At 36.8% G+C, this 11,227-nt stretch overlaps 3 protein-coding genes across 10 annotated transcripts; 1 reads left to right on the forward strand and 2 right to left on the reverse strand.

The window, feature by feature from the left end:
- Positions 1 to 963: 963 nt before the first annotated feature.
- LOC126802254 (protein yippee-like At4g27745) lies at positions 964 to 3,037 on the reverse strand. Of its 7 annotated transcripts, XM_050529855.1 has the most exons (5): positions 2,946 to 3,000; positions 2,398 to 2,427; positions 2,166 to 2,289; positions 1,481 to 1,700; positions 964 to 1,231 (listed from the first exon to the last, which is right to left on the reverse strand). In XM_050529855.1, the coding sequence occupies exons 3-5, from the start codon at positions 2,256 to 2,258 to the stop codon at positions 1,206 to 1,208; spliced, it is 339 nt and encodes a 112-aa protein (XP_050385812.1). In that variant the 5' UTR covers positions 2,259 to 2,289; positions 2,398 to 2,427; positions 2,946 to 3,000; the 3' UTR covers positions 964 to 1,205. The 7 variants fall into 7 exon arrangements, with proteins under 7 accessions (XP_050385812.1, XP_050385814.1, XP_050385815.1 ...); XM_050529857.1 differs by lacking the exon at positions 2,398 to 2,427 and having other exon boundaries at positions 2,946 to 3,037; XM_050529858.1 differs by lacking the exons at positions 2,398 to 2,427; positions 2,946 to 3,000 and adding an exon at positions 2,428 to 2,904.
- An 894-nt stretch (positions 3,038 to 3,931) lies between these two features.
- Positions 3,932 to 4,709, reverse strand: LOC126803075 (protein yippee-like At4g27740). 2 transcript variants are annotated; one of them, XM_050530824.1, is made up of 3 exons: positions 4,599 to 4,709; positions 4,376 to 4,472; positions 3,932 to 4,271 (listed from the first exon to the last, which is right to left on the reverse strand). In XM_050530824.1, the coding sequence occupies exons 2-3, from the start codon at positions 4,466 to 4,468 to the stop codon at positions 4,047 to 4,049; spliced, it is 318 nt and encodes a 105-aa protein (XP_050386781.1). In that variant the 5' UTR covers positions 4,469 to 4,472; positions 4,599 to 4,709; the 3' UTR covers positions 3,932 to 4,046. The 2 variants fall into 2 exon arrangements, with proteins under 2 accessions (XP_050386781.1, XP_050386782.1); XM_050530825.1 differs by lacking the exon at positions 4,599 to 4,709 and having other exon boundaries at positions 4,376 to 4,551.
- Positions 4,710 to 6,166: 1,457 nt separating this feature from the next.
- Positions 6,167 to 9,904, forward strand: LOC126801726 (RNA-binding protein 1-like). The gene is made up of 7 exons (XM_050529172.1): positions 6,167 to 6,351; positions 7,544 to 7,665; positions 7,752 to 7,980; positions 8,075 to 8,136; positions 8,211 to 8,292; positions 9,347 to 9,467; positions 9,578 to 9,904. Exons 1-6 carry the CDS (start codon positions 6,258 to 6,260, stop codon positions 9,448 to 9,450), a joined length of 693 nt encoding a protein of 230 aa, XP_050385129.1. The 5' UTR covers positions 6,167 to 6,257; the 3' UTR covers positions 9,451 to 9,467; positions 9,578 to 9,904.
- The last annotated feature ends 1,323 nt before the right edge of the window (positions 9,905 to 11,227 follow it).

Raw genomic sequence — 11,227 nt, forward strand, 5'->3', positions numbered from 1 at the left:
ACATGCACCGAGAACATGTATTGACCATGATTCCAAGTGGTGGTGCGTTCAAAGACATTTTAAGAGCCAAGTTACATAGATATTCTTACTATTGTTTTGACTTGTGTTTAGTGATCATGTTAAGTATATGTTGTGTAATAACGTAACCTCTAGCCTTTATTTACCTAATAACTTCTTGTGAGTTGTGCTTCATGATCATGTTAGCTAGGTGTTGTGTTGTTGGTTCACTGGTTATGAGCCCGGCTTATGATGTTGCAATGTTTATGTGGTAGCTCCTTCAATTGGAATGTAAGCTTCTTGAAGAGTTGAAGGGCATTCTAGTGTGAAGTACCTCGCTATATAATCACTGGAAATAGTTCAGCAGAATTAGGAGTTCCTGCAATATTGTTGACAAATTTGCTTCTATGCTTTCTTGCCATCAGATAATGGAAACGACAATGAAATGTCCGATCCACTCTGCCTCCATGTTTCTTGACCGCACATTTAGCCAGTTGTTTTTCTATTATGATGATTTCCTATTCCAAACCATAACATCTCTTTTGCATTTCCAATCTTTGTTTCTACAGTCTACGATGAGAATCGAATGATCTATTACCAACATGTGTAAAAGCAATCAGTTAATTGGGGATTAGACTGTAAGACTGATGGCATGTTTGCATATCGGATAGATAGGGGGTCTCGGTGACATGTTTATATAGATATTTTGTGTTGTTAGCAACTTTGCTGTTTCTATACAAAATAGTGAGTCTTAGACTGAAGACCAAACCTTTAATTCACGCAGACATGATTGACCATCAATAAATAAACCTGGAATTAGGCCATGAATGACTTGTCTGCTGTTTAGTATATATATTTATTGTAGGTAGCTAGCTAGCTTAATCGTTTGATGTCTTAATCATTTGTGATAGATTATAAAGCTTGCTGATAATAATGAACTTTTATGAGACTCATGAGACGACCAAGTGACGCATAAGGCCAAGTACGTACTCTTATTTTGAATGGAGTATCTAGCTGCTCACTCAAAGAGCTCAATTCTGTAGAACTGAAAAATAAATTAATCGAGGTGAATTAACAGGACTGCATTGCTTCACTCGGTAACTGGAAGTATATGACTAAATTTAACTGCTCTGCATCTTCTGCAGTTCTGGAACCAGCAAGGAAACCAAATCGAGGCCATATCCTTTCCATAACATGCTTCTGATTTCCTACAGTAAATCATTGTCTAGAACAGCTGAAACAAGTCATACACTGATTTCCACACAGGTTCATAAAACTCTAATGAGTTGAGAAATGCCATAAATTTTATTCACACATGAATTCGATGATGATACAGTGTTGCACAATTGCGAATGGCAAGACTCAACAGCAAGAAACAATGACCAATTTCTAAGGGATGGCAAGCTTGATCTGTACAGCACATATATAGTACACATACATCAATTGGAATGAAAAGCACAACCCTTTGCTAGTTGCTACCAACCTTCCTTGACAATTTTCGACTTCTCGAATATGAACTTCCCTTCCTTGTATTTCTGTGAAACCTCATAGGCTCGTTCATACTTCCACCCCAACACCTCATGGCAATCACCACAAGAGATGTCAGCCACAGTATGCAGACCTGTCAAAAGATGCCTGTCTTCCTTTGCCCCAACAACTATATTCATGGCATGGGAGAACAGGAAAGCTCGACCATGTTTTCCCTAGAAACAGAATCGTGGACTAAATCACTAAAATATGTCCAAAACCTACTATCACAGTCGATTATGACATGAAACCATTCAAAACAAACATTCATATACTTTTCAAAAGATTGGAGTCACAAGATCAAAGCCCAACCTAACAATCTGGATTCTTAGTTTCCATGTATAATTCAGGACTCGAATTATGTCTGTCAGGTATGCATCCATATATCAAGACATAAACATTTAACACAGCAAAGTGAGCAAACAACATGTACACATATTGTTGGCACCCTTACTGTGATTCTAGCTTCTACAGAATATTATTTTTCTCACAAAAATCTAATTTATGCTCTTTCAAAACCACTTGATCCTTAACCCCGTAATTAGTATAACGTTCTCAACAATCAAATATTAATAACGAGATGGACTAATAACAACTGCAAAAGCATCAAAGAAGTGAACTCTCATGTTGTTGTGGCTCACCTGAAAAGCTTTAGAAACTATATCATCATGAAGTGAAACATGGTTTCCGCAATTAGAGCAGCTGTACAATCTAGGCCCTACCAATCCCGCCATTAGTTTCACCAATTCAGCTCTACACACCTCACTGCACACCAAAACCAGGAAAGCATATCAACAACTCCAATACAGAGAACACCAAGATAACAGTTTCAAAACATGGATGAGAACAAGTAAAGAACAAAACTTTGATCACCTATAACAAGGTCAATGAAAACCCAGAAACCTGAAACCAAAAGATTAGAGCACTGACTGTGTTAGCGTGCAAGATTAAACCACAATGGATCGGTTGAACAACGATTCCAAAAGCAAAATACTAAAATTTAGAGAAAAGAACAAATAAAAATGTCTGTGAAAGGGACATGATTGCAATAAAGGATAAACAACAAGAACAAAATGAAGGTAAATTTTTACAATCGAGTGTGAAAACCAATAAACAAGTAACTAATGGAAGGGGAAAGGTGGAGTCTTTCACCATGAAAAATAAAACCCATTAATTAAGTATTGTAATGGGGATGGATGAGGATCTGAGCTGTAAAATGAGTAAGATCATATCCTAATAAATCATACTTTAATTTGTCAATAATTTGTGAAACTTCTTTGCTCTTTACTTGAAGAATTGGGAGAGTAATAGAACCTTGTTGATTTATAAAGATTGATTGCAATACAAGGGATGAAATTCCATAGATATGACATGGATTTCACATAGAAATCAAGAGTGTTGAGAAAAGAGAAGAACTAAACCTGTGAACTGTGGAGTCTTGAGAATCATAGTTGCTTGTTTTGAACTCAATAATAATAGAGAGTTGGGAGGAGAAGGAGGACTTTCTGCAATATTTTGAGCTTGATGACTCAACCAGTTGAGTCACCAAGTGTAACAACTCACGCGCTGTAAGAACGAGAGATCAACACGCGCATGCTCATTGCCTTGTTGGTTGTGTTCGGCATCAATCATCTAAAACTTACTGAATTGTCAAAACTGAAAAGTGGTAAGGCTAATAGAATTGGGTCTCACCTGACCTAACTTTTACATTCCAGCCAAATTTCTAAGAGGAAGACTATTCAGCTATTTTGACCATATATAGGAATCCCCAAATCTAGTGCAAAATGATGCAACTTTTAGGCCTTTAGCTTCACATGTCTAAACTGGCAAGTAAATCATGATTAAGAACAAGGCAAGGTTGAATATGCAGGTTTCAGAACAGAAAGATAATATTTGGGGTGAGATATAGCACTTCAAAGATGTTTCTTACTTGCTTCTTTCCACATTCTAGTCAGAAACTGAGAAAAGCAAAGAACTTTTGTGTTTGGTTAGAAAAAAAGCACAGAGCTTTAACAAGGGGGATGTCATTGGCATAAGTTTGGAAGAAGTGCTTGATTTTATCCCGAAACTTCTACAATTCAACCATCCTTCCCCAATAGGAAATCAAGCTTATAATTATAGCAATGATGTTTGTTAATCTCCGAATTTTGTTGGTATTAATTCATATTAGGGAATTGCAGAGCTCTCCTTCCAATCAATGAGCCACATAATCAAATCTTTTAGTTTTCCTAAATCAACACAATTAAGAGAATCTTTTTTGTTAATAGGGCAAACTACCCCTAATTTATTGAAATCAAACTAACAAAGGAGAGGGACAAAAGAACCTGACTTCCTAATTTAAGAGAATCTACAGTAACACATAATCATGTTGCTCATAAGTCATAACAATAACTTACTGCAAAAACAAGCAGATACAATATTTTCAAAGTGACAGTGAACTTTCAAATGGGAAATGGTAATGAAGTTACTACTATTGAGGATAGTATATGTTGAACAAGGCATCGATCTCTGATGCAACACTGCTAGTACATCTTGACGATCTTTGCTCTCTCGATTAATAACCTTCCTTCCTTGAACATCTGTCCCGGATCATAAGCTCGAATATACTTCCATCCTAACTCTTGACCACAGTTGCTGCAATATATGTCAGCAACAGAAAAAACACCAGTAATCATCTTCCTGTCCTCCTTTTGTCCCACAATGACGTTCATTGCATGAGAGAACATATACGCTGCCCCAGATTTTGCCTAAACAACCAAATATCAGCAACTATAACTAGGAACGTAAACACTATAGCATTATAGATATAGAACAACTTAGTTAAACTACTGCAATAATCTAAGATTTTCACCACAAATTTTTTCGACAGAAGATCTTCACGCAGAGCCAGAGGGTTTTTGCAGTTCCTGCAGCTAAAGAAAGGGTTGCCACCATATTCCGCCATGGAACTGAAAGCACTGATAGTGATTAAATCAATCAAAATCAAAGTATCAAATTCTACTCCAACTAAAAGTGATCATCATATATGAAAAGACAAATTTAATCAGACAAAGGAGGGATCTAAATCTGCATACATGCTACGGACTAAGGAGGAGTGTCAAGAAACTATGCTCCTGAGATAAAATGATCAGCAGCACAAGGTGAACAATATTTATAGGGTGTTGTATGAATATATGATCAGGAGGCCAGCCAACTATGTGGATCAGAAAGTTGACTTGGAACAGTTTTAGTATGTTATTCAGACTTTTAGAGCTGGAACTGAGGTGGATATAGATGCAAGGTTAGGTGATGAAAAGAACTGAACAATAATTAAGCATAATCAAGTGGAACTAACATTAAGAGGGATAAAAGAATGATCTTTGGTATGATCATCGTTGACATTGTTTATACTAAGCTATCAGGACAAGGAATAATGGAGTCACAAGCTCCAGCAGTGACTTGTTGGTTTCTGTAAGTATTATTTGTACAAAAAAGAAATTATGAAGAATCTTGTAACGTGTTTTGTGTAAATCGAATAAGTAATGCAGTTGCTTTCATTTTAAAGAGATCCTGTAGTAACAAACTCAAATTTTTGACTTTTAATACATAGTTACATATGAGTGATACGACACATAATCTTATAAACATTTTGATACGAATAAAGTAAGATTAACTCGCTAAGTTACTGAAATGAAATAGAATTAAAATCTGCATACAGCATACATGGTATGCGGAAGTGACCAAACTGACCATACTTATTTTGCATCTTTATTATTAATGGTAAACAAATTGGAATTACTTCACTTTGTTATGATTCGAGGTAAAACTTCAAGAAAGAATTTTACTTGAGTTAATTCTTCATATGGTACTTAAAGTATGGTTACTTGGACAATTTTGTATCTGATGTATGAAAACGGACAATTTGGTACATGAAGTTTTCATTTGTAAGCCATTTTGGTACCTCTATCAATTTTAATCATATTTCTAGGGTTATTTTCGTCATTGTAGCCCTAAACTCATTAAATTCATATTTTTCTTCATTTCTTCCTATAATTGTGGCCTATTTGGAGATAATTAAATTGATATATCTACTCCACTTAGCATCTACTTCGCATATATCAAATTTTTTATATCAATATACTTATTGTATTCTAATTATTTTTTACAAATGAAATAAATTGCCTTTATGCAATTGTAATTTTTTATTAAAATATATTTTTAAAATTACTTATAATTAAAATTAATTTAGATTGATAGCTACATTATGAAAAATTATATACGTAAATCATCATAGATAATAAGTGGATGAGTTATCAAAATTTTAGTGATAATTTAGAGGTAATTTGAAGGTATTATGAAAAAATGAAGTTAAATAGAGATAAGATGACGGAAATAACCCTGAAAATATGATCAAAATTGACATAAGTACCAAAATGGTCTAAATTTGAGAACTTTAGGTACTAAATTGTCGTTTTCATACATTAGGTACCAAATTGTCCAAGTAGCCAAACATCATGTACCATATGAGGAATTTATCCATTTTACTTTATTACAATGCTGAAAGCACTACTAGTAAAGAAAACTTACCTCGAGGTAAAAGCCTTTAAAAGGGAAAGTAAAGAGACCAATTGTATAAGCAAAATCGAGACTCCGCACTTCGCCACCTCACATCTCATTTCTCCTCCTCTTCTTCTTCTTCTTCTTCTTCTCTCTCTCTCTCTCTCTGAGCTTCAAAGCCTTACAGTGACTCGAGAATGGCCGACGCTTATTGGAGGTACAGCGATGGACGGCAGCCCCCGCCGTCGGGGATGAATTCCGGCATGGGAAAGCGTCCGCGTCCGGATTACGGTACGCTTCGATTTCCTTATTGAATCTAGTAGAATTCCAAGGGTTTAGTGCTTCGGTGTCAATTTAGGACCTGGTGCTTTGATTTGATTGATGAGATTAGGGTTTTGGAGTGATGAGAGAGCTGAATTGAAAGTGAGATACTCTTTTTTAGGTTAGATTGCAAAGGGAGAGCTCAGTAGTGGTGGAGCTAGGGTTTATAGGGTTGAGGAATTGAAATTGGGAGTGCTAATTCTTGTGTTTGTGTTTTGAAGTCTGGATATGGTTACTCATTGAGCAATTTAATGGAGGTTTTTAGTGTTAGTAATAGGCCTTTTGTATGATATGTGCTGTGTCGATCTCGTAACGGTGGATGTGTGATGTTAAATCAGCTTATTAAGGTGCTGTGTTGGATTTCGATGCGTATAATTGGTGCTTGAGTTGTTATTAGAGTGTATTTGATTGCATTAGATGATAAGTTTGCATTCTCGGTAGTTTGGTAGCATGCATGAGCTGAAACTACGCATTGCTAATGCCAGTTGCCCACTTTTGTGATGAATTGTCGATCCGTTCTAATTGCATTCATAAGCAAGAATGCAGGATAGGCATTCATAGTTCATATAACACGGACACATTTGTTGGTTTAATGATCAGTATTGATCCAATTAATGTAGCATCTTGGCTGCTTCGGCCTCGTAGGTTCTCTTCACCATTGTTTGGGTTCTTTGTCTGTTCTTTTTACCTAATATTGAAATCCAGGCTTTGTGTTGGCACTTTGCTACACTCATAGTTTGATACTATGTTCATTTTCTGGATAGTGACTAAATATACTTGTATGCTGTCTGTAGTTATCAATCATTTAAGAATTAATTTCATCTACGGGTTATCTGTTTGTTCTTGGTTTCTGCATTCATGGGTAGGCATGCAGATCATACTATCCGCCTTTTTAGTTGTAGTTATGCCGGAGATAGGATATTACTTTATAGCCAGCATTATCTTTTATCAGATGCGTAATCTTCTGATATATGGGCATGTTGATGAATCTTAACCACTTAGTTACCTGCTTATGACTAATAATTTTTTTTTCAAGTGATTACAACAACTGACTTCTACTATGTTTTCTGCAATTTTAATTTGCTCTCTTTCTGTATGCTCCATGCTGTTGTAGTTTGATTTCTTAAAAAGTTGTTACTGAAGTACATACTTAATCTTTTAGATTCCCATAGTGGGCACGACATGCCTGGTTATTATCCCCACGAAGATGATAGGGGTTCACTCCGTGGGATGAGAGATACAGACTCCATTAATGCATCATATGATCGCTACCTGCGTTCTGCGGTACTCACTTTTTCTGTCTCACTTACATATGTCAGTCTGTATATTTTATGTTTTGTAGGAGTCTAATGTAACAAGTGATTTTTCAGCAAATGCCATCGTATAGTGGGGGACAGTCTGCTAGAAACATGAGCGGGGGACTACCTGGTCGTTCAGTTGATGACCCACGAATGATGCAAATGATTGAGCCCGGGCCTGTAAAAGAGAGGGTCTTGGGATTGGGAAGTGGAAGGCCTGAGGTTCCTCTTCCTCCGGGTGCTACCAGTACTCTGTTTGTGGAAGGATTGCCTGCCAATTGTACACGACGTGAAGTAGCTCGTATCCTTTTAATTATGGACTTGGATAGGTCTTTTAGTTTATTATGTTCCCTTGCTCTTTACCGTAAGAAGAATTTCCTTCACTATGTTTGAAGACATCTTTCGCCCATTTGTTGGTTACAAAGAAGTGAGACTCGTAAGCAAGGAGTCAAGACATGTAAGTTTATCTTTCTTCAAGGGTAGATTCAATGAGCAATGGTTGGTGGATTCACTAATAACCTATTTGTGCAGCCTGGAGGTGAACCACTGGTACTTTGTTTTGTTGATTTTATGAGCCCTGCCCATGCAGCCACTGCTATGGATGCCTTGCAAGGTGAGCTTACTATTTTATTTCAACTTTTATTGACCAAAGCCACAAGTCTGCTGGTCATCCCAGTTAATTTGCTGTTGTTAGATTTTCTTATACAATAGCCTTCATGATGCATATTTCTTTTGAATGAACAATATAGAAGAATAGTTGTGTGTTGTCAATTTCTGTTTATTGTTCCATGACATTGACAACTAACCAAAAGAATTAACAATAATAATTAGTTTTGCAAGGTAACAGTAATAATATGTATGAGAAAGGAAAGATTACACTTGCATCATTTGAACATAATTCATGTGGCACCCTACAGCTGAGGCAAAACTCATTTCCACAGCTTACCACCATTTCAAGCCTTAAAGTTTCTCATTTCCTTAGTTATGTAGCTCATCCACTTAGAGAGAGAGGAAGCATGGAACTTCTCCTTAGTAGAATGGTGCGTCTTTTGATCCAGAGTACATTAAGATTGAAGGAGGTGAGTGAACATTGTTTTTGCCCTTATGTCAGTCTATTCTGTGCTTCAGGGGCATCTGTCAGTTTCGGTAGTTTGGCCTTGGTTTCACCTGATACTTTGGTCCCTAGTTGCATGGTTTGCAGAGTTACCCAAATACCCAATACACCAATCTAAATTGTCCTAATAGTAGGGGTCGCCATTGGTTTGTGGGGCCTTGATTGATTGATTGATGATTCGGTACTCATGGACTGCTGAAACTCGGTTTAAAAAGCTGGATGATCATTTTGACATTTTTAATCGTTGTCTAAGAATTTGGAAACGGCACACATATTTAAACGACTATTCCTTCTTTGTTATTGGTAGTTTAACCCTTATTCTCGTAAGGTTCTCCTAATCAATGTATGCTTTAATATGAGAGAGGAAAGCATGTGACATGATTTAGGAAATGTGTGCCGGAGCACATTTGCAGGTTTGCGGTATAAAAACAGATGGGCGTTATGTATATAAGTTAATGATTTCTCGTCTTATAACATCTATCTGCTGATGCCCTGATTCGCCGTTAAATCACGTAGCTAGTTACATCGTAAATGGGCGACCTCGATTTTGCAGGTTATACGTTTGATGAGCATGACCGAGACTCGGTCAATTTAAGGTTGCAATTTGCTCGCTATCCTGGTGCGAGGTCAGGTGGTGGGCACCGAGGGAAACGTTGAATTATGCGGTCTTTCAGGTGACTACCGATTTTGATCCACACGACCTTTTTCATTTATGGCTGTTAGGTGCCGAATAAAAGTAAAAAAGAAAATTCACCCTAAATCGTGGAACGACTCTTCTATGTAGGACTTGCATTTGGGAGTTTGTGATAATGAGGGGCCGTACAACAAACATCCAGTTTCAAGAATTTTAGAAGCGCATAGTTAGGTTCAACTCAAATTATGTGGTTCTCGATTATCGTGGGGCAATCGCTAGGGTGGTTTCCTGTTTGTCATGTATCAACTATTTTATATGTTTATTTCAGACTGTTCCGTACTTTAATTATGACTGCTTACACCATGTGCATTTTGTCAGATGCTGTAAACATAATTTTAGTTAAACGTGTTGAGATCTCTTTGCCTTTGCACATCAGGGATCAGTTTTTAATATCTATTTACTGATGAATTTGTGGTATCTGATGAAGTAGATATTATGTATTTAAAATATTGCGATTTGTTTATCACTGCCCTTTTTTGTCAGTTTAGATAATCCTGGAAGAATCAATTATAATATGGATACAGGTGTTTGTATAATTATTTTTTCAGACAGTCCTTGTGGAGGATATGGGTTGCTGGCAACTTAATTTCTTTTGGCCTCACTTAGGGCCAAACTTATGTTTGCCTTTGCTCCTTTCCTGCCTGAGGGAAATGGTCCGAGGCTTCGAGCATTTACACAATTTCTTAGTTTCCATTGTTTTATTTATCATAAAATGATTTTTTAATGATTGCTGCTGCATTTTTTTCAGAGATGTTTCTTAAACATGATACAATTGCTTTAAGTTTTGTTTCCTTTTTCTTGAAAAGTGGTTTTAAACTCTGCATGTTGTCTTGCCTTATGTGTTTCCTACTTTCCTTCTTTTCGCAGGGTGCTTTTCTTTCTTTAATTTGAGTGAAAACTTGTTGGCATATGGCCATTTGGATTGCATCTGTGTCTTTCAATTACTGATTCCGTTAGTGTAATGTCCATAAAGTAGAGGTGAAGTCTTGGGTATAATTGTCCATAAATTAGAGGCGAAATCTTGGATACGATTTGATACGGTCTTTGAAATGTATGAAACTTTCAGTGTTCCTCAATATCATTGCCCTATTGAAGAACCACTCAGAATTAGGTTCCATGTCTATTAAAGTATAGTCAATCGCAGAGTGCTGCCTCTGGGAAATTAATGGTGTCATGCTAATCTGTTAATGGAGGATTTGATATCACACAAATCATAAGATGATCAACTCGATGTCACCTTTGCCCCACCCCAACTGCAGGGTCATACATATGCATGTGGGATTGTGCATTGTTTTTGGCTTGTGTTTACAATTTCAAAAAAGGGCAGAAGATAATGACCCAGGGTTAATTTCTTCCACGGGGTTAGAGCAAATATCAACTGAAAGGACAACTTCGGAAAGAGCTGTAGAAGAAGCAAGTTTCTGCTGTAAACTCTTGAGATTTGGTATCCAAGAGATGCCGATAGTTGGGATACTTTTCATTTTAATGAGCTATGACAAACGGTGCATCAAGTTCTCAGAGTACATAGTACAGATTGGAGTGACGTGACCAAACTGGGCAACCTTTTAAGTAGTCCATAGTGAAGGAGATCCACAAAATTAGTGGTACTATAGACTAGTTAGTCAAGGAAAGGTTTTTCCATGGAGTGACTCAATTCGAGATAGGAAATGATACCCTCCTTAGAGTTGGGTTGAGTTCTCACGTATCCAAAATCCAATTATGAATCTTCAAAACTTGCGT

Source organism: Argentina anserina, chromosome 7, assembly GCF_933775445.1.
Source record: "Argentina anserina chromosome 7, drPotAnse1.1, whole genome shotgun sequence".
Taxonomy (NCBI): Eukaryota; Viridiplantae; Streptophyta; class Magnoliopsida; order Rosales; family Rosaceae; genus Argentina; species Argentina anserina.

Coding starts and splice junctions, on each gene's coding strand:
- LOC126802254 (XM_050529857.1), bottom strand. CDS start 2,258: ATGGCGGGATTGGTAGGGCCTAGATTGTACAGCTGCTCTAATTGCGGA. Junction 1,701..2,165: donor TAGTTTCTAAAGCTTTTCAG/GTGAGCCACAAC, acceptor TTCTGTTTCTAG/GGAAAACATGGTCGAGCTTT. Junction 1,232..1,480: donor GTCGAAAATTGTCAAGGAAG/GTTGGTAGCAAC, acceptor GACTTGTTTCAG/CTGTTCTAGACAATGATTTA.
- LOC126803075 (XM_050530824.1), bottom strand. CDS start 4,468: ATGGCGGAATATGGTGGCAACCCTTTCTTTAGCTGCAGGAACTGCAAA. Junction 4,272..4,375: donor TTCTGTCGAAAAAATTTGTG/GTGAAAATCTTA, acceptor TTGGTTGTTTAG/GCAAAATCTGGGGCAGCGTA.
- LOC126801726 (XM_050529172.1), top strand. CDS start 6,258: ATGGCCGACGCTTATTGGAGGTACAGCGATGGACGGCAGCCCCCGCCG. Junction 6,352..7,543: donor GCGTCCGCGTCCGGATTACG/GTACGCTTCGAT, acceptor TTAATCTTTTAG/ATTCCCATAGTGGGCACGAC. Junction 8,293..9,346: donor TGCTATGGATGCCTTGCAAG/GTGAGCTTACTA, acceptor TCGATTTTGCAG/GTTATACGTTTGATGAGCAT.